General features: G+C 46.7%; 1 protein-coding gene across 1 annotated transcript in view; it reads right to left on the bottom strand.

The window, feature by feature from the left end:
- Window positions 1-18460: 18460 nt before the first annotated feature.
- The window catches only part of VWF (von Willebrand factor), a 147147-nt gene continuing 143296 nt past the window's right edge, over window positions 18461-22311 (bottom strand). The window contains exons 49-52 of the mRNA XM_012760580.2: window positions 22000-22128; window positions 21438-21477; window positions 19268-19365; window positions 18461-18758 (exon numbers count right to left, since the gene is read on the bottom strand). Coding sequence (XP_012616034.2) covers window positions 18570-18758; window positions 19268-19365; window positions 21438-21477; window positions 22000-22128 — 456 coding nt within the window. The 3' untranslated portion in view covers window positions 18461-18569. The remainder of the gene's footprint in view (window positions 18759-19267; window positions 19366-21437; window positions 21478-21999; window positions 22129-22311) is intronic.

Genomic DNA, 22311 nt, shown 5'->3' with positions numbered 1-22311 from the left:
GGAAGGACCCTAAAGTGAAGGGCAGCCTGGGTGACCTGCCTCTCAGGGCCACTGCCTCCGGCACAGCCAGACAGGAGACCCACTCTCTCCCAGGCTAAAGCAAGACGCCAGGAAGCCGTGGTCCTCCTGCCGGCAGGCCCCACTGGGAGCCTCGGAGAGACCGGGCTCCTTCAGATCTGAAGGCCCTCACCCTGGACCCTCCTCAAGAGGAGGATCAATGAATTTCACTTCACTTATGATCAGCATTTACACCGAGGTCTCACCTTGCTCCCCGACACGCATTGGACCCAGCACAATGGCCAAAATGTGAGGCTCCAGGATTACAATTTGGGCCAACGGCCATGCCAATCGCCCACCCCTTGCCCCATAGTCCTGCTGAGCAGCTCCTTCCTCCGCCTCTGTTTGTAGCCAGAGTGACAGAAGGACCACCCTCCAGTCCCCTCCACGTGAAAGGAGCGTGTGCAAACCTGCCTCCTCAGCTTTGCTTGCATGAAAGCCTGGGCTTGGAATTAGCCCTCTTTCCCCTGATGCACAAACGCCCCTTTCCTGAGGACGACACTACACAGGATGCGTCCTTACCTTGCACCGGGATGGGAGATAACTGGTCTTCCTGCCAGTAATCTTGCTTCCCGCCCATGCTGCGCTCACGTGTCCGCTGGCATCACCATTTGGAACACTCTACCCAGTTACTCCCATCTGGGGGCTTCCTCCTCTTCTCAGGACGAAGACCACATTGTGCAACGTGGCATGCGGGGCCCTTCATGCCTGTCTGGACCTGTCTGGACAACTCCATCTCCCAACACTCATCGCTGCCTGCCTCTTCTCCCCAATCTCCCCCATGGCACACCCCACCATGCAAAGCTGCAGGCACAACAACTGGTCCATTTTGGAGGACTGCACGGGGTAGGGGGTTTATATATATACACATATATGTACATATATGTGTGTATATGAACATATATGTGTGTGTGTTTATTTAGCCTTTCACATCTCTGTTCATTCATTCCAGAGCCACCAAACTTGCCAAGCATTGCACAAAACACTGGGAATATAAGACTCAAGAGAGCAAGGTCCTTTCAACCAAGCCCTAGGTGCTCGCAGGAAAGAAGGCTAAGGAGGAAGGTAGACTAGTGAGAAAGGAAGGACGCTAGTAAGGAAGGAAAATAGACTGGCAAGGAAAGAAGGAAGATGGGTAAAGAAGAAAGGTAGAGCAGTAAGGAGCTACTTTCCAGAATGCAGAAGAGCTGACGTTGGAGAATGAACAACACCTGCAGAAGCAAAAGCCCCCAGCTCTGCCCAGAGCCGTCAGGAAAGGCTCCCAGAGCGTGTGGCTTTTGAGCATCTAGAGGCGATGAACAGTCATCTGCGAATGGGCAAGCAAGGAAAGGAGACCCGGGAGAAAGGCAATTGCCTATATGGTCCTTTGCAGCCGGCCTCAGGCCAGGCTGTTTCAAACCAACAACCTGCTGAGAGCAAGGGCCACCACCCTCCTCGTGCTCCTTTTCCACCCACAGGGTCCCCAGAGGGGCTAACTCTATGGAGGGATCTGAGGGGCACAGAAAGGACCCTTCTGGTCCTTCCCACTTTTTAAATTATGCGTCCATAAGACTTACACTAGGGCCGGGCGCTGTGGCTCACGCCTGTAATCCTAGCTCTTGGGAGGCCGAGGCGGGCGGATTGCTCAAGGTCAGGAGTTCAAAACCAGCCTGAGCAAGAGCGAGACCCCGTCTCTACTATAAACAGAAAGAAATTAATTGGCCAACTGATATATATATAAAAAAAATTAGCCGGGCATAGTGGCACATGCCTGTAGTCCCAGCTACTCGGGAGGCTGAGGCAGAAGGATCACTCGAGCCCAGGAGTCTGAGGTTGCTGTGAGCTAGGCTGACGCCACAGCACTCACTCTAGCCTGGGAGACAAACTGAGACTCTGTCTCAAAAAAAAAAAAAAAAAAAAAGACTTACACTAGTACACACTTTTTAACATGGCCCACAAGGCTCTTTACCATCTGTCTTGTCTACCTTCCCAATATAACCTTCTGCTAGTCACTCCCCACTCACACACTCACACGCACGCACACGTGGGCGCGCGCACACACACTCAACCTACAATCACCAACTCTGGGCGGTGGACCAGTACAGCCCCCTGGCCTGTTAGGAACCGGGCCACACAGCCAGGTGAGCGTCAGGAGGGCGAGCTAGCAAAGCTTCCTCTGTATTTACAGCTGCTCCCCATCACCGGCATCACCGCCTGCCCGCTGCATCCCGAGAGATCAGCGGCAGCATTACAGTCCACAGGAGCGCGAACCCGACTATAAACTGCGCGTGCAAGGGATCTAGGTTGCAGCTCCTTATGAGAATCTAATGCCTGACGGTCTGAGGGGGAGCTGAGCGGTGATGCTGGCACTGGGGAGTGGCTGCAAATGCAGATTATCATTAGCAGAGAGGTTTGCACAATAAACGTGATGCACTTGAATCATCCAGAAACCATCCCCCACCTGCAGTTCATTGAAAAACTGTTGCTCATGAAACTGGTTCCTGGTGCCAAAAAGGTTTGAGGACGGCTGCTATGGAGAGAATGAACTGCCTGCAGTTCTTGTTTTCTGCAGTTTTCTTGTCTTTGGTCTTTGGAATTGTTTTCCCTTCTGCCTCTAAATGTCTCTCTCAAATCCTAAAACCACTTCAAACCACACTCAATTAATACTCAGGGTTCACAGTTGATAATAACATTAAGGATTTTAAGCAGGAGAGCAACATGATTAGAATTACATTATAAACATAATAGCGTGGCTACAGTGAGGATAAATGGGGTGCCAGGGGGATGATGAATGGATGGATAGAGTGGAATAGATGGATGGGTGGGTGAGTGGATGGGTGGGTGGGTGGCTCCCTAACTGTTTTGCTGCTATAAATGACCCTTCATAAAATTCATAAAACTGTTATTTCACTGTTCATACTGCTACTTCATTGTCTCAAGGCTCACAAACAACGTGGCATTCAAAGACTTTATGTATGTCTGTTATATATCTCTGCTGCCTGATCCTTACATCAGATAAGAGCATTTCTCTTTAGTTAAATTTGTCCCCAAACTGATGATCACTCTGTGTCTTTGGTCATGCAGTTACTCCTCCTTGGAATGTTCTCTCCACTTGTCTAAATTCCACCCACATAAAGTCCTACCCCTATACCAATCCTTGCCTAATCACTAAGGGAATTCCTTCAGAAGTTCAGAAAAATTTCCTTTGATATGTTTGTATTCCTAGCACAGGACTCTGGATGTAGTAGGGACTCTATAAGCTTTTGGAGGTAATCATGCAGGGAATTAGGGAACCCTTCCTTCTAAGGGAATTTTGAAATGGGATAAATTGCCCTATATTTAACAGACTTGCCCTAATAGTAACAACCAGAAGAACACAAATAGCTAACACGTTGCATGTGCTAGACACTGTTCTAAGCACTTTACGTGTATCAGTTCATTTAACCTCTGTGACAACCCTATGAGGCAGGTACTACTGTTGTCACCATTCTACTGATGAGGAAACTGTGGCACAGAGAGAGGTCAGGCTGTCCAAGATTCCCAGCACACTCGCAGCCCACACTCTCAACCACTGAGCTACACTGTGCAAAAGGAGAACAGAAAGACGACTTTGTAAGTCCCTTCCTGACTGTACATTCTTAATGTCCTTCACCCCCTTTAAAAAGGCCTTTATACAAATAGCATTAGTCAATGCTCAGATCCAATATCCTAAAAGTTAAGACCAAAGATGATCAAAGAATAAAAAATTCATTTCAGGAAGTACTTCACTCAATGACAAAATCCACAAATTGGGACTTGGATGAGTTGCCCAATGAAACCTACTCATTGGCAGCCCATCCTACACTGTGGTTTGGAGTGTGGCTGATGAGATTAAGGAATAAATGCCCCTCCTTGCATGTCAAGAGGAGGAAGCCAGTCTACAACATAATGGGACAACACTGGTCTATTAGCTCATTAACTTTAACCTGTGTTGCAACAGATTTGCTCTGTTTACTCTTCATTGACATGAAACAGCATGATGATGCAATGGTGAGCAAAATGCAATCCCAAGCCCTTTGCATAATGCACACACACACACACACACACACACACACACACACACACACTCTTTACTGAGGGCATTTGTCTCCTCTCCTGGGTATACTCAATGGATTCCCTTCAATGTCCCTCTCACAACCATCACCTCCAGCCCACCATCCATAAACATCTCCCATCCCTTCTTCCTGGATGTAACCAACATTCATGATCTCTTTCTTATTCCCATCTCTCCAAAGAAGGTGGAACAGCTTTCTCTCACCCAAAGTGGACCAGGACTGAGGTAAAACCTAAAGGGCTCTTCCAGTCATAGCAACCCTGCCTCAGGCTCCTGAGGCCTAAGGATCCGGGAGAGATGCTGGGGGTTACAGAAGGATTCAGCAGATATGAGAGATATGGATGATGCTGAGAATATTTATAAAATATCCCAAATATATTTATTATCTATAGGAAATAGCTCAGAAGATTTCTCTCCTGTAGCTTTGTTAACCAATATGGAAAAATTCATATTGTCCAAACAGTAAGCTTAATCTGCAAGACTGGACACTCCCAGGGGACAGGAATAATACCTACCCTGTTCACCACTGTATCCTTAGCCCTGAGCATGGGCCCAGCACACAGTAACATTTGGGGGCAGGGAAAACGCCTTCCCACAGCATGGGAAAGGGAGAGCCTCAACAGCGAGGAACAACTGAGATGCCAACACCACGTAAAAGCCGGGAGAATTGTTCGTGAGCACACTGGAGACATCACAGGGACTCCCATAATTACTGGGTCAGACTTTAAGGGTGACAGAAGATCCCACAATATCTAGTGGGGGAAAGCTTGAGAGATAAATTTTTCAATTTCTCAAAACTTCTCCTCTACTAGGCTACTGTGGCCTAGCCAAATACAGGTTACTTTTACTTAAAACCAGGAAGTGTCCTCACTGGACCATCGTGAAGTTATGATCGCCACATCCCAAAGGACAGAAGTAGGGGAAGCAGCCCTGGAGAAGGGGAACCAGAATCGTGAGTTATTCTGTGCGGAGAAGGAGCCTGCCGGGAAGCTAGACCTGCAGTATCAGTATGGGGACACAGAGTGGCTCTCAGCCTGGGATGCACACTGGAATCACCTAAGGAGGTTACAATGTTGATGTCTGGGTTTCACCCCTCCAGAGATTTGAACTTTATTTGTCTGGGGTGATTCTATTGCATGGCCAAAGTTGAGACCATTGGTCCACTCAATCACTGACAGAACCAAAATAGTGAGCACCGACCTACTCACAGATCTTGAAATATTAGCAGAAAGTGGCATCTTTTAAAACTTGAACAAGGTAAGCTTAGTACACAAATAAAATGAAGTACAACTCAGCACAGTGAAGATGAATATTTAGAACTAAAGAGCTGCCTTGGCCTGAGTGTGAAAAATTTAGGTGGATTTGCATTTCCCTGATGACTAATGATGCTGAACGTATTTTTTAGTGCTTATTGGCCATTTTTATATCTTCTTTGGAAAATGTCTATTCAGATCCTTTGCTCCTTTTAAAATTAGATTGTCTTTTTCTTGATGAGTTGTAAGAGTTCTTTATGTATTCTGGATTTAAGTCCTTTATCTGATATATTATGTATAAATAAAATATTTTCTCCCATTCTGTGAGTTGTCTGTTCACTTTCTTGATAGTGTCTTTTAAAGCATTTTTAATTTCAATGAAGTCTAATTTGTCTATTCTTTCTTTGATGTGCTATGGTTTGATTGTTTATGTCCCCTCCAAAATTCATGTTGAAACTTAACCCTCAGTAAGTGGTTAATCCCTCGAGAATAGATTAGTGCTCTTATAAAAAGGCCCCAGGGAAATAGCTAAACCCTTTTTTAACCCTTCCGTTCTCCAACACGTGAGAACACAGCGACAGGCACCGTCTTGGAAGCAGAGAGCAACCCTCGCCAGATGCTGAATGCCAACACCTTGATCTTGGACTTCTCAGCCTCCAGAACTATGAGAAATAAATGTCTGTTCTTTATAAATTACCCAGTCTCTGGAATTTTGTTATAGAAAATTAAATGAGATATATTGCTTGCACTTTTGATGTAATATTAAGAAAACACAGCCTAAACCAAGGTATTGAAGATTTACTCCTATACTGTCTCCTAATAGTTTTATAGATGTAGCTACTACTTTCACTTCTATAATTCATTCTGAGTTAATTTGTTTGTATGAGTGAGGAAAGGGTCCAACTTCATTTTTGCATGTGGCTATCAATCTGTCCCAGTACCATTTCCCCATTTCTTTTCCCATTTCTTGGCACTTTGTTGAAATTCAAGGGTTTATTTCTAAAATCCCAATGCTATAGATTGATCTGTGTGTCTATCCCTGTGCAAGTACTGGGGTGGCTTTGCCTTTTGAAATTGGGAAGTGTGAGTCCTGTTGCGTTGGTTTTTGTTTATGTTTGTAGTTTCTACTTCTCCACAGTTCCTTATCTTTTTATGCATTAAAATCATATTTATCTTTAGTGAGAACATATTTATGTTAGCTGCCTTAAACTATTTGTTAATCCAACATCTGGACTATCTTGGAATCAGTTTTATTTCTTGCTTTGTCTCTTTTTCCCCCATTTGTTAATTGTATATATTTAGGGTATACAGTATGATGTTTTGATGTACCTATACGTAGTGAAGTGATTACTACAGTCAAGTAAATTAACATAGCCATCACCTCACATAATGACCTCTCTTTTTATGTGTGTGGTAAGAGTACCTAAAATCCACTCTCTTAGCAAATTTCCAGTATACGAGACAAGGTTATTAACTATAGTCCTCATGCTGTGCATTAGATCTCTGGGGTTCAGATAACTTGTCTTTGCACCTTTTGATCCATATCTATCCATTTCCCACACTCCACACCCACCTCTGGTAATCACCATTCTACTCTCTATTTATATGTATTCAATTTTGGTTTCTTTAGATTCCATATCATGCAGCATTTTTTCTCTGTCTGGCTTATTCAATTAGCATAATGTCCTCTAGGATCATCCATAATACGGCAAATGGCAGGATCTCCTTGTTTTCTAAGGCTGAATAATATTTCAGTGTGTATGTGTGTGTGTGTGTGTGTGTGTGTGTGTATATATGTGTGTGTGTGTGTATATATATGTGTGTGTGTGTGTGTGTATATATATATATGTGTGTGTGTATATATATATATATACACACACACATATGCATACATGTATATACACACCACAACTGATTTATTCATTCATCCAGCTCAAGAATACCTGAATGTGACATAATCAAAGGTCCAGAATTCTGTACCACAAAGCAATGGCCACCTAGATTGTTTTCATATCTTGGCTATTGTGAATAATGCTGCAATGAACGTGGGAGTGCAGATGTCTTTATCAGGTTGTGATTATATCCCTTCAGTATAGAGGCAGAAGAGGGACAGGTGGGCCATATATTAGTTCTGTTTTTAATTTCTTTATCAACCTCCTTACTGTTTTTCACAATGGCTGTGCCAATCTACAATCTACAGTCCCACCAGCAGCGTACAGGGTTCTCTTTCCTCCAAGCCCTTGCCACCATAGCCATCCTAACAGATGCGAGATGACATCTCATTGGAGTTTTGATTTGCATTCCCCAGTGATTAGTAATGTCCTTTTCATATACCTGTTGGCCACTTTTATGTCTTCTTTGGAGAAATACTTATTTAGGTCATTTGCCCACACTTTTTAATTTGGGTATTTGGTTTTATGCTATTGAGTTGTATGAGTTCCTTATATATTTTGGATAGTAACTCCTTCTCTGATGCATGGTTCACAAATATTTTCTCCCACCTCATTGGCTGCCTTTTCATTCTGTTGGTTGTTTCCTTTGTCTCTTTTCATGGGTCACTTACTATTTCTTTACATGTCTAGTAAGTGCATGGTATACTAGACATCATGAGTGATACAACGTTATCTTCCTTCCAAGACAATTTATTTTTATTTGTAGCAGGAAGTTCAATTACTGACTGATCACATTGAACTTATTTAGGTTTGATGGGGTTGGGGGAGGGTTTTTTGTTTTGTTTTTGTTTTTTTGCTAGGGTATTTTATGGAAAATCCAAGGTATTTCCCAAGACTCTCTAATTTGGTAATATTGAATCTCTAAACTCTGTCTTCCATATTGATCTTTTTAGGGCCTGGCCTTAATGTTTTTAGAGTCTGTCTAGAGTAAGTTTTTCTCTAGTACATGATTCTTATTCCTAAAACAAGGCCCCTAGAATCTCAGTTGCATGCCTGGAGTGTTAGGACATGTTGATGAGGACTTGCCACTCTGCCTGGGATGGAACTTCAGCACCTGTCAGCACTGTCGGTCTCCAGCATCTCTGTTGTGGTCTCGGGGTTGCAGCAGCTTCTCTCTGCCAAACTCCCTCTGTCTCATGCTGTGCACGTGAAGCCTTGCTCCTAGCCAAGGACTCAGGAAGGACCCTCGAGAGACCTCTGGGCACTTTCCTTCACACGGATTCCTCCTCCCTTGTGCTCCCTTCTGCTCCATAATTTCCAACCATTTTAGCTGCTCCAAACTTTTATCTCTGCCTCCTCAGTTCAGTGGGATCTCTTTCCTCCACTTGGACTCCAGATCTCTGAACCCCAGTCAATATCCTATACTCACAGGGCTAAATCTGTGAGTTCCTGCTCTTACAAGGATTGTACTTCGGTGGCTGCTCGGTGCCTGAAAATGACTGACTCATTTATTTTTCCCAGTTTTATACTTCACGGCAGAATGTCTAATCCAGTACCAGTTATTCCATCACTACTGGAAGCAGAAGTTCATGCCAGTCAGGTTTTTAATCAAAAGGTACTTTGTTAACAAATAGTTTCAGATATAGATTATTGGCAAGGGCCAAAATGAAACGAGACTCTTGTATTAATTCAAAATTGATCCTCATACTTTAGAAAAGAAGGAAATTATTATATTTGCTTATTTTTAAAGAGAGCTAAGATCCTGAACTTAATTATTGTCCTGGGGGAGAGGCACACTATGGGAGTAACTGCAGCCAAAGACAAACTTTTCTTTAAAAACAACTTTGTGTTTGCTCAAGAATACTTGAATTCAACATAATTGAAGCTCCAAAATTCTATACCAGAAAGCATAGACGAGACAACTTTGTCCACAAGTCTCTCTCTGTTCCTCTTTTCATCATTTCAATTTTTTTATCTGCCCATTAATTGAGCATTTATTATGTGTCAGATTGTGGTAAGGGTTGAAGATGAGTGATATCTAGTTCCTGCTTTCGAGTATCTCTCCTCACCTGTGGTGTGCAAAAGTGTGAACGGATTGTTAAATCTGTCAGGTTGGAAGAAATTTGTGAAAGGCTCTGTTAAGCAGGGCTTTGAAGTATGGGTATTTGACATGGATGGAATCTCAGTGGACTGAGTTATTGCACTTGCATGTAGAGTTATTTATTATTACCCACACTGATAATGAAGAATACTATATGAATTAGCATAATGCTCAGCTAGCTGATATAACAAATAGACTAAAAACTAAATAATGAGTAAGACATACAACAGTTCACTTCTTGCTAGAGTACTAGTTCTGGGTGGGTAAACAAGTTGGTGGGTGGCTCTTATCCATGTAGTGTTTCAGGAACCCAGTGTGATGGAGGCTCTGCCAACTTCAACCAAGACTTCCAAGGGGGCCCTGAGAGTTGCCATTTCTGTTATGTTCTGTTATGTTCTGAAAGAGCACAGAGAAGCAGCCATAAAAGCTTTCTAGCGGCCAGTGCCAGAAGTAGCACAACACTCTGTTCAGATTCCTCTAGCCAGAATTCAGTTTCACAGCCATAACCAACTGCAAGGGGGGCTAGGAAATAACTGTGTGTCCAGGAAGTAAAAGAGAACGTGGATTTTGGTAAGCAGCCAGTAGTCTCTGTCATTAGCAGCCTACCAAAAATGATGAGTTTGGTGTGGCATAGTCACCCTTATCGTACTGTATTACAGTTACAGATTTACACACTTGTCTCCCCACGTGGGCTCTGAGAGCTTCAAATTTCAGCACCCAGGATAAGGCAGGGTGAGTGGTAAATGCTTATTAAATGGTTTTTGAGCGAACAAATGAATGGAGAGCCTGTGTGACAGTAGTTGACCAACACATTCAGTTGCTTCTTGAGGCTCCTCCTGGAATGTCACTTACCTATGCACGCACTTACCTATGCGTGCCTTCCTGTTGTTATGGCAGGTGAACATGTCTCCAACACATCTATAAACTGTATCAGATCATTGTAGCCACAAGTTAACTACATTTAGTGGCATTTAGCATTTGAATTTACTTGGGTTGTGTAGACTCATTCCTACCCCTTCTGATTCTTAAGCTGGTATTATGGTCAATGCTCTGAAGTATGTTTTAAAAGTCAGGGAGCCAAACAGAAGCCATGTAAGTGGAGGGTCCTCCCCGCAGTTGAGGCACGACACTTCTATAGCCAGGGGGCCAAAGCACGTGCATGGGTTACCAGGCATACTAGCTTTTCCTCCTTCTCCAATGACAGGCTTCTCTTGCTCCCGTGTTCATGCAAAACCACACTAACATGCTACTTCCCACCCATGAGATGACTATAACAAAAAAAAGATGAATAATAAGTGTTGGTGAGTTTGTGGATAAATTGGAACCCTCATAAATTGTTAGTGGGACTATAACTGGGACAGCCACTTTGGAAAATAGTCTGGCAGTTTCTAAAAGTCTAACATATTACCCAGCAATTCCTCTCTGAGGTATATACTTAAGAGAAATAAAAAACATACATACACAAAAACTTATATATGAAAGTCCACATTTGTGGTAGCCAAAAAGAGAATACCCGAATGCCCACCAACTGACAAATGGAAAAACAAAATGTAGTACATCCATACAAGGGGATATCATCCGGCCATAAAAGGAATGAAGTACTGATACATGTAGCTGTAGGGCTGAACCATGAGGGCATTACGCCAAGTGACAGAATCCAGGTACAAAATGCCACATATTGTATGGCTCCACTTCTATATTGATCAAATGTCTAGAATAGGCAGATCCATATAGGCAGAAAGTAGATTAGTCATTGCCAGAGGCTGGGGCAGGGAGGAAAGGTGAGTGACTGCATTAAGTATGAAGTTTCTTTTTAGGACAATGCAAATGTTCTAAAATTAGATTGTGGCAATAGTTGCGCAACTTTGAATATACTAAAAACACTGAATTGTACACTTTTAAAGGGTGAATTTTACAGTATGTGAGTTATTTCTCAACAAAGCTGTTTTTCAATGGAATTTCTAGAACTGAAACCACAATTACTAAAAAGAAAAATGCATTGGATGGGCTGACCAGCAAACTGGAGAAGGTGGAGAAAGGATCAGTGAAGTTAAAGACAGATCAATAGAAATTATATAATCTAGAGAACAGAGAACTAAAGATCGGAAAAAGTTTAACCACACATCAGAAACTAGCAGGGCAATACCAAACTAACATACATGTGATTGGGGTTCCAGGAAAAGGAGAGAATGAAAATAGATTTTTAAAAATGGTTAAAGAAATAGTGGTTGAAATCATGTCAAAATTTCATAAAATACAATAACTTTAAGATTTAATAATTCCGACAAACTCAAGTAAAAAAAAAAAATACAAAGAAAACCAAACCTAGATATATCATAGTCAAACTACTGAAAACCAAAACTGAAAACAGAATTGTGAGTGCTACCAGATTAAAAAGAGATTACATATGAATAAAACAATGAATAAAATAATAATATGAATTAAGGTTAGCTTCTCATCAAAACATTGGAGACCAAAAGAGCGCCACCCAAGGTTCTGGGGAAAGAAAAAACACCTGCCAAATCATTACATCCAATGAAATATCCTTCAAAACTGAGAGTGAAATAAAGACATTTTTCTTAAAAGCACAAAATAAGAAGATAATGTCACCAGGAGAACCATGCCTCAAGAAATGCTAAAGGTTATTCTCCAGGCTGAGGGAAATGATAAGGGTTGAAACTTGATTAAGAACTGTTGCTGATGGAAGTGTTGTGTACCCTTCCCTCATGAAGGGAAGGAAAAAGATTGAGAGCCACTGCTCCAAATGGACTGTTAGCAACTGTGTTTTCTATGTGCCATAAGCCACAAGTTTTCAAATTATAGGTTTAACCCATTATTGGTTATAATATAAATCTCACTGTTTGCAAATAGCATTTTTAAAAATGTAATATGGCAGAATGGGCCAGAAAAGAATAAAACAGAAACACCCCTTTTTAAAATTAGAAACAATACAATGAATAACACACACTTTAAAAACCTACTAATGAAACCACAGCTCTTTTGTTGGGCAATGTCTTACGTAAATATCGCCATGACATTCTTCTTAAAGCTTAATGCTGACAAACTAGTCTCCTTTCATTAGGCAATGAGAGCCATGTGATTTATTGCTCCCTTTCTGACCCGGCTGTCAGGAAGATCACAATAAGTGTTTTCCTCAATTATAGCAGCTATTCTTTGTCCAGGTTTTCTGATACAATGGTATATTCCCAAACCTCCCTGGACTTGATCCACTAAATAAACTAGCCGTGACGATTCCAGGTGGAAATAGTGTCAAGGCCCAGCCTCACCTGGAATGTGGCTGCAGCATTTACCTAACAGCTTTGCGAAATTACTGTCTCCCTTAAGTCCCTGGTTCCACCCACATTTCCCAGCCCCAATTATTGGCATCTATACTCCCTTCTGATAACTTCTTATAAACCAACCAAAGCAACAACGGAGGTAGTTGGGGCAAGCATGAGCTCGAGTGTGGGACCCAGGTTTGAATTCTGGCTTCATCCTTCAGCGATCTTTCAGTGGCTAACACACTGTAACAAGGAGGTTTCCTAGCCTATCTGAACCCCAGGTTTTCTTCTATGAAATGTACTAAATACTGACTCCCAAAGTCAGTCAGTCAAAACACTTAGCACAGTGTCTGGTGCAGATGCTTGATAAATGCCGGTCACCTTTTCCCTTTGAATGCCAAGAACACATGGTCTGAGCCGCAAGGCCCTGCCTGATCTGGCTGGCGCTGCCCCTCTCCGCCCTGGTCTCTGATCCTGCCACTTGGCTTCTTTACTATTTCTCAGATCACCCAAGCACTTCCCTGCCATGGGCTCTTTTGCCTATACTTTCTTTGCTAGATAATTTTCCGGATACCTGCATGGCTTGTTCCTTCATTTAATGCAGTCTCTGCTCAAACTCACCTCCTTAGAGAGGCCCTCCCTAACCACCTGCTCACAAACAGAGGCGGACTCTATTGCGTGCTGGGGGCAAGATCCGAATCTCCACCAGTCAATTTTCTGTTCTCCGTGTGCCCTAGCGACATCACGCACAGGGTGTGACAGGCTTCTCTCAGCCAGCAGAAAGGGTTCACATCATGGGCAGATCTCCAGAAAATCAAGTCCTCATTAGAGAAAATGATAGACGCGCTTCACTTTAGGCCCTTAGGCCTCTCGCCCTCTAGCCTTGCCCTACAATGGAAGGTGAAGAGAAGGCACACAGAGAACCTGGACTAGAACCCAAGGTCTAATGTGGAACTCACCCCTACCCCACACACAGCCTCTATACTCAGCAAAGCAGGCCTGGTACCCACGTAGAGGCAACTCAGAGAGCAGAAGAGGTTGCTGGAAAGGACTTTATCAGGCCCTCGGCTCCCAAAATGACAGGTGCATGGCAAGACACAGTAAGAAGAGCAAAGACCCAGTCACTGGGCCAGGGTGACAGAAAGTCTGGGCAAGGGCTCTGATGTCAGATACAAGGACAAAATCCAGGCAGGTGGACGGGACCTCTGGAAGAGGCCTCACCTTGTCTAAGATCCTCCTTCCACCTGCTACTTGCCTTTGGGTTGAGATTTGACCTTGCCCAGTGGAACCTTCTGCCCCAGACCAGGATCCACAGGGTCCCCGGGTGCATCTCTCCACATCTGCTCACAAAGCCTCAGGACACCTCTGGCAGTGGCTCGGGCTCATTGCTCTTGTCAAAGGAGCCGGCCCCTCCCCACCTCATGCCTCTCTCAAGAACTACCAGAAACAAGGCATCCACCAAAGTCCTTAGCAGCCCTGCTGAAGGAAACGCAGAGTAATGTCCTCCTCACCAGAGTAATGTCCAACTCCACCTCAATTTGTTTTTCTTCTGAGGGGAGGCCCGGGGAGGCTGCCTGTGTTTCCCTGCACCGCGGTATAAGGGGCTGGTTCCAGAGCTCTCCCTGAACGCGCTTTGGGGTAAGACTGGAAGAGACTTTCTGAAACTGGGAGGCCACTCCAGGGATGCCAAAGCCAAATTTGCTCCGTCCTCAGCAGACTGTCACTGAATCAAACCCGGCTAGTTGTTCACTTACCCTCAGATACCCCAAACTGAACACCCCAAAGACTTTTCACAAGAGGCAGAGTCCGCAGCAGCGGTAGGAGTTGGTCACCAAGCACCGAGAAGGCGCTGCACCGTCCTCTGCCTGTCCTCTGCCTCTCGTCCCACCTTCGCTCTCCTCCGTAAAAGTAAGCGTCTGGGAAATGGCCCAGGCGTCCCTCCGCTTCCCTGCCCTGGGGAAAAGGGGTCAGCTTCTCGCGCCACCCCGTCTGGGTTCGCCTGGGGTCACGGATCCCGACGGGCAGGAGTTAGGATGGCTTCCCCCTCCCCCGCCCCTCCCTCCTGCGACCCGGGGGCGCCGAGGCCGTCGGGCGGGGCGGACTCACCGCGCAGCGCGGGGGCAGCCATGGCGCGGGCGCTCGGGACGCGGAACCCTGGCGGCCGCGCGGCCGCGCGCGCTTCTGGACAGGCTTACGCCGCCGCGGGCTAATTCCATCGCGGCTCAGCTCCTCCGGGCGCGCCCGCCCCGCCGCCGCCGCCTCCCCCCGCGCCCGCCCGCCCGCCCGCGCCGCCGGGCACAGCGCGCTCTCCGAGCGCCGGGCGCACCCGCGCCATGGCCGGCGTCGGGCAGGAGCGCGGTCCGCCGGGGAGCCCAGGAGACGCGCGGGCTCGCCGAGCTGGGCCCGGACAGTCAGTGCCGCCTGCTCCCCTCCGCCCGGGAGGCCCCTCACAACCTGGTTCAGCGTAAAAATTCAGCCGGATTATCTCATGAACCGTCTGGCTGATTAGTTTCCAATCCTGCCAGCAAAGCCTCCTTCCCGCCGCCCCACAGGGTCACCCTCTGTCTAGGGGACAGCCCAGCTGCTAGCCCCTGCACAGACCCCTCGCACCTGCCTTCGCTCTGCCTCGCACCAGTGTCCTCACCTTGCCCTAGATTAAGACGGACAAAAAGGAGCAGGACTCGGGGAATAGGTGTGCAAGGGGCAGTAGGGCGGGAAGAGGGGCCGCCAGGGGCAGGGGAAGGGGCAGGTTTTATGAGAGCGTCCCCCTGAGACGCTAGGACAGGGTAAGGACGGCTGCAGAGGTAGACTACGGAAGCCCCGTCCCCAGGGAACCAGTGCCTCTCCTGGGATGGTTCAGGTTCGTGGCCGTGGGCAGAGGGATGGAAGAGAAGACGAGCAAGGACCATTCTGGATGATGATATCCACAACTCCAAGATGCCCCGGAGCAAAACAAAGTCATTATTGCCACGGCCCCCGGAATGAACGAGTGTCACCTTAAGGTCCAGCATGCTATTGTGATCACCCACCGTTAGCTGTGGAGACTTGTCTCCCCCACACTGAGGGAAGCTGGTGACAACTGCTCCCCATTTCACAGATGAGGACGCTGAGGCAGCAAGTAAGGGGCGTAGGTGTACAACAGCACAGTCAAGGGCAGAACAGAAGCAAAACCAGAAAGTATGGTGCCCCAACCCAGCCTTTATTCTGGCCTTGCGAGTCACAATGGCTAACATTTCCACTGGACTTTCTCTTTGTCAGACACCCTTCTCAGCGCTTTACCTATGGTAGCTATTTTACTCCTAAAAATAATTCTATGAGATGAATACTGCAGTATACCCATTTTACAGATGAGTAGACTGAAGTGCTAAAGTCAAGTAAATTGCCTCTAGGAGGATCCCAGGATCCCAAAGCAGGCAGCCCGCCCTATTATTATGTATTACTAATGTAATACGTAGCAGTAGGATGTAATACCAATAAAGTTTTAGGACAGGCAGTCTGTCATAATACTTTGCTATTCAGCTGCTTTCCCTAACAACGCCCTTCTCCTCCTTTACTTCCAGGGACACTTCTCCATGTCTCTGCCATCCCAAAGGATTGGGAACACTTTCACCATTGCGCCTTCATCCACGACCTTTCTCCTCTCCCTCCAGCACTTTCTTCCTCCCTGTGTACTCCTTGCATGAGACTCCCCCAAAACACTCACTTTGGGGGATTCTGCCTCATCTGGTCTGAGAGTGAGCAAATGAGAGGGTCCCTGAGATCAGGCGCAACCCCCGCCTTTGGAGTATCTGTAACTAAAGGAAGGCTGCTGAGACACTTCACACACACACACACACACACACACACACACACACACAGGAGCGCTACTTCCGCCAGTTTCTCTTTCTGCATCCTTTTTATCCAGCTCCCTACATTGTTTTTATTTTTCTTAATCAAAACACGCAGTTTTCCTGAGTCCGCTTTGTTATGGATGGTAAAACGTCCTATCAGCGAGTATGAGACGTCCAGGCTGTCAAGGCACAGGCCGTAGGAAAATGGACAGCTTATGCAGAAGAGGCAGCCTCCCTGCTGGGTTTCTCTGTGGCTGATGCCTCCAGTGGCACCTTGTCCCCAGCTAGAGTGTTAGGTGATCGGTCAGAAGAGTGACAGTTAATTCCCTGTCTCTGGATCTGGTTTCCTACTAAGAGAGACCTTAGAGGCTACTCAAAGTTAGGGGTAGGGTGATAGATGCAGAGATGACAACCTTTGAATTATTGAACAGTTATATAAAACTTCTATCCATTCTTTCCTCCCTCTATCCCACTAAACTCCCCACTAAACCTACTCAACATAATCTATGCCATTTTCCTGCAATGCAGCTTCTTTTGAAGTTAATCCTAGACGATAACGGAAGTCGTGGAGGCCTAGAAATGCACTGGCTGCCCTGGTGGCGAGGAAAGAACCTGTAAGCGGGAGACCGTGTGGCTCCAGTGGAGTGGCCTGGGGGTTCTTGTCCAGGTGTCCAAGCACCTGGGCTCTGAACCTGTCCCTACCACCCAGCATCTGTGTGACCTTTGGCAAGTCATTTGAGTTCTCTGAGCTGCTTTCATCATTTGTCAATGGGGAGGGAAGGGGAGGGACGGTGGATTAGACGACCTCTAAACCCCAGCTCCACAGTCCATTATTTTCGATGAGCTGCGTCTCTCCCGTGTTTTAAGAATTTGAAATGAAAATCAATCTCCTTTGAACTCCTAGCGCATCCAGGACATCTCCCTCATTCTCATGGCTGCTCTCTCCCCAGCTAGGTCTCTACCATCTTGCCAGTGCATACATGTGAACGCTTTTCACAAATTTTAAGGAGGGACAATCTCTGCGAGTGACAGTACCGGTTAGCGATGAGGGGACTAGGTGATGTTTGGTGTTGTCTACACCTCTCCCTCTTCTTCCTCTTCCACAGAAAGATGTCTGGAGAGGTAGGGCCTTGACATACCGCATAAAGCCCAAAAGGAACTCAGCCCTCGCAGCCCTCGGGATGGAAGAAATCCCCAATGCTCTGCCGTCGGCACTACAGTCACCCGTTCCCCACTTGAGCCTTGATGTCCTCGTTTCTATTCTTGTCACTTCTTATGTTATTCTAGAACAATTTGCAGTTACCTAAGCACTTTCAGGCTTTATTTTAGGCTGAAGTGCTTTATCCTTTGCGTCCCATGAATGAGACTAACATTCCTGTTCTCAAGGAAACTGAGTCTGAAAACCATGAAGGGGCTTGTACGAGGCCACACGGTGGAGTAAGGGCCACAGGGGGAGCCCAGGTCTGCCTCCAAGCCTGGGCTCCCCGAGACGGCCAAGCCTGTGGCAGAGCCACACCGCTGCGCCTGCCAGCACCTGTTTCCAGGTCCCTCTGTCCTCAGCACTGCTCCCCCACAGAGGCCACTGAGGGGACACGGGGTCCCGTCACCCGGCCAAATGGCTTCTCCACACTGTCAGCCACACTGACAACTGCCGAGTCTACCTCAGCAGGACCCTGGCCCCGGGCCCACCCCCTGCTATGGTCAGAAGCCCCTCAATTCGCAGCTTGGAGAACTCAACGTTCCTGAGCAAATCCCTTTTCCCCGGGGCCACTGGGCCGAGTGTCTGAAGCCTGCCCCACGCTCTGCCCTCCCACCCCGTGGGGCCAAGGCACCACTCTTTCCCACAGGCTGGCGGTCCCTCCCCAGACACTGGGGCTGCAGTGCTGTCGGATGGGGCCTCAGAACCAGCCTCAGGACTCAGCCTCAGCCCACGGTCCCTGTCCCAGCCTAAAGACACAGAGCACCAGCAGCCTGTTGCGAGAGGAGAGCCTGGCCTTTATTGCGGCCCGGGCGGGCACAGAGCAGAACATGCAGAGGACGAGTCGGGCCGGTTGGGCCGAGGCGGGCAGCGGCTGCGCGGGCCTCACTGGCTGCACTTCCTGGGGGAGCACCTGCACTGCATGGCGTTGAGGACCTCGTGGTACACCACGGAGCCGTTGGCACAGCGCAGGGGCACTCGCACGGGCTCCGTCCGCGTCGGGGAGCAGCAGGAGCACTGGTCCTGCACGTCCTTGGTGTCAATGGAGTACAAGGCTTTGCTGGCACACTTGCCCTGCAAGGGGGCAGAGGGGGCAGGGCAGCGTAATGGTGAGTGGCCCTGGGTGGGCAGGACTCTGAGGCAGCCTGCTTCCTCCCCCCACCCTCCAGGCAAGGCGGGCCCCGCCTCGCCCACAGACACCCAGGACAGCTAGGCAGTCTGTAAAGGCGGATCTCAGGGAAGTCTGACATTTCCTCTATTCTAGGGTAATATCACACCCAGATCCCTCTAGCTGCAATTGTTATGCCTGTTTGATTGATCTACAGGAAATACAGCCCCCAAATAACTCTCCGCAATCATTAAGGACTCATTGAGTCTTTCCCCGGTATTTTTTTCCTCCTGGGATCAAAAGATCCCAGTTATTTCAATAAAACATTTACTTAAGAAAAAAACGCTTCCAGTCTCTTTCCCTTCTCCTCTCTGTGAATTTTCCACATCTTCCTAGAATGTAATTAAAGAGACATGTCCAAACAAAGAGACTCAGCCCTCCCCACTCAGGCCTTATCGAAGCCAGAGACCCTTACCTGGCAGTAGTAAATGTCCACTTCCTCCTCAGACCGACAGCTTCCCACCGTGACCGACTGCAACCTGGCAGTGACGTCTCTGCATTCGGGCTCCTCACCTACAGGACAGGTGAGAGGTGGCACCTGGGGTTCTACAGAACACCCTTCCGCCCCAGTGCCCTCACTGTGCTGGAAACAGGTCCATTTCACAATAAATAAATAAGAAAATCCAGCCATAGGGAGGGAATTGAGTTATCCTGGTTCATCACAACTGTTTCTAGCCCTCGTATTCGTAACTGTTGGATTTAACTCACTTAATGGTACAGTTTTAGTTGCAGGAAGAATCTAGATTCACTGTGTTTTGGTGATGTAGAAGAATGTGACTTGCTTTTACGTGACTGTAGACTCTAAAAGCCAGTGACTATAGACTCTAAAAGCCATAACGGCTGGAACAAGCCTCTGTGCTGCTTATAACTATAACCAGAAGATAACGGGCAACAAAGTAGCTAATAAATGTAATTATTATCCATCCCGCTCTGCCTTAGGGTAAGAGAAAAGGCCAATGTCATGCCCACAGAGGGGCCCTCACTGCCTCCACTGGGGCCCAGAAGATCCCTGAGAGCCTCTGAAGGCCCCTTTTTGAGTATTGCTGTCTCTAGGTCGCTGGCATGGGTTTCCTTATTAACAGGAGCTAGTGGCATTCAAATCTAAATCTCCACTTGGCCCACTGAGAATTCAAACATTTAATTCCAGCTCAGCATTCCCATCTGAACACTAGGAGCTTTCCATTCTTGGATGGCTCTTGGATGGATCTAAATCAACCCTAACGACATATTTAGCCTGCCTCTCAATTTCCCAATAATTTCATTTTAAAGGTAAAGCCTGCCAACTACATTTACAGGATGAATAAGAAAAGCATATTTAGGCCAACATACTATATTATTTTGCTGTAGATTTAAATCCCTGGCCCTGGCTTATTTTCCTTATTAAGGGTCTCAAAGGCTCCTTACTGGTGCTTTTGTTGATAACAGTCTCTAAACCAAATTCCATGTGCAGTGTGCCTAGACAGAATTCATCTCTCTGACGGCTTCCTGACTTCCCATTCCTAAGCCATTCAGATGGGAATCATAGAAAGCAATGTTTTCAGAGTGTTTCCTCAATCTGTGATTTGGTTACAGCAATTACAGAGGTTGTCAGGGTAAGCCATCAAGAAAAGAATGAATTACCAAGCAATAGGAAAGAAAGAAAAGAAAAGGAAGAAGGAAGGAAGGAAAAGAAAGAAAGAAAATAATAAATGATTCAACACTGAAGATATTCATGTGTTCACTTTCCCTTTTTCTACCTGAAAATAAGCATGGGCCTGTAAACCCAACATCAAAATTTAAAAAAAAAAAAAACAAAAAAAAACAAAACAAAACACTAAAACAAAAAATATTAGTCCAGACAAGTAATTCTATATTCAGAAGATATAGCATTAGCACTGGGGTCCTGAAAGTCAGTGTGTTCATGAGCACAACAAGAACGTGCGGGAAGGATATTGTCTGATATGCAGACTGGTGAGCCCGTCACCAAAGCTATTGCTGTGAGTGATTAGAACAACGGCATGACATAACTGGAAGGTCAAAGGCGCTGAGAGTGAGGAAGGGGAGGTAATAAACTCAGACCGCCCTATGAACCCTTGAGAGGGCACTCTGTGTTCGCTGCAGCCCCCACGGCGCACATGGTTAGCCAGCTGGCGTCTTCCCTTCCTCTCCGAGACAGCAGTACCACGTTCATAAACAGGCATAAACTGAGTATCTGCTCTGTCAAGATCATAGAGCTGTAGCACACTCGTGAATAGAAATGCACTGAGTACCTGCTCTGTCACCATCATGGATCAAGGGTCCCTGTCTTCAAGGAGCCCTGGTTAGAGAGGGAAGATATTCTCTCATAATAGGACTATGAGCAACCAAAGACTCTGTAGTTTTGGTGAAAGGCGCATAAGAGGCTAGAGACAGTAAGGAGTTTGAAGAGAAAGGGGAAAGAGACTGTTCTGTAGGCATTTAAAAGGGGATTTGAGCAGAGGGCAGTCTAATGACATCCACGAGGGAAGGCTGTTCCCTTCAAGATTAAATATAATGACTGGCCAGTGATCAAGAAACATGGCTGATCTAATGGGCTTCAAGGGACAAGATATTAGTAATATACTCACATGTGTCACAACAGGTGCCTGGAATTTTCATAACTTTCCCCTAAGAAAACAGCAAAGGCCCAGGTTAGGCACAAATAGTACATAGTGGACAGCTTTCAGGTTACTCCAGGCCTATTTCTAGTTCTGAACTCACAGCCCTGAGCATAAATCCCAGCTGTAAAGCACGCCTTCCCGTCACAAGTGTGAGCAGATGGACCACCCCACCTGACCAGGCTGAAACAATTTTGATCATTCTGAATACCCTTCCGATAGAGTCGCCGGGACCATCATTCCCAGGCAGACTGGAAATTAGTTTGGTCTCTCACCTTCCCGTTCAAGGATCACAGAGGCAGCCTCCCGGGAGGGAGGGCTTTTGTAAAGCATCCTCATGCTGCAGAGAACTCTGTCTCTCCGATAGGCTTTGACCTCGTCATTTCACCTGTTCTTGAACTAGTCGGGGATCTGCCTCGGACACTGGGAACCACGTCGGAGCTGGGCTGCACGCTGTACAGAGGGGCCCTGCTCTCAGAGTCAAGGGCTGAGACAGTCAAGGGGAAAGCAGGGTCCCAGCTCGGCTACTCACTCCCTGAGCCAGACAAGAGTGTTCATCAAAGGGTGGGCAGTTGGTGATGCTCTTCTCCCAGATGTACTCTCCCCTCTCGTTGACCCTGCAGACGTGACTATCGCAGCCATCCTCCAGCGTCTCGTCACGCTAGAAGGAAAGGGGAGAGTCAGCAGAGCAAGCTCAAAGACAGGGTTTGGGTTACAAAGCCGCTGCTAACCACGGCCCTGGGGTTGCTGGAGCGACATGGAGAACTACGTAACAATGAGACAGCACACAAAGTCCCCACACCCAGAACACAGAACAGAAGTGGGCTTCCCGTTTTATGACTTC

The sequence above is a fragment of the Microcebus murinus genome, chromosome 10 (assembly GCF_040939455.1).
Source record: "Microcebus murinus isolate Inina chromosome 10, M.murinus_Inina_mat1.0, whole genome shotgun sequence".
Lineage (NCBI taxonomy): Eukaryota > Metazoa > Chordata > Mammalia > Primates > Cheirogaleidae > Microcebus > Microcebus murinus.
Note: the sequence above shows the minus strand (reverse complement) of the source record. Positions and strands in the feature narration are given on the sequence as shown.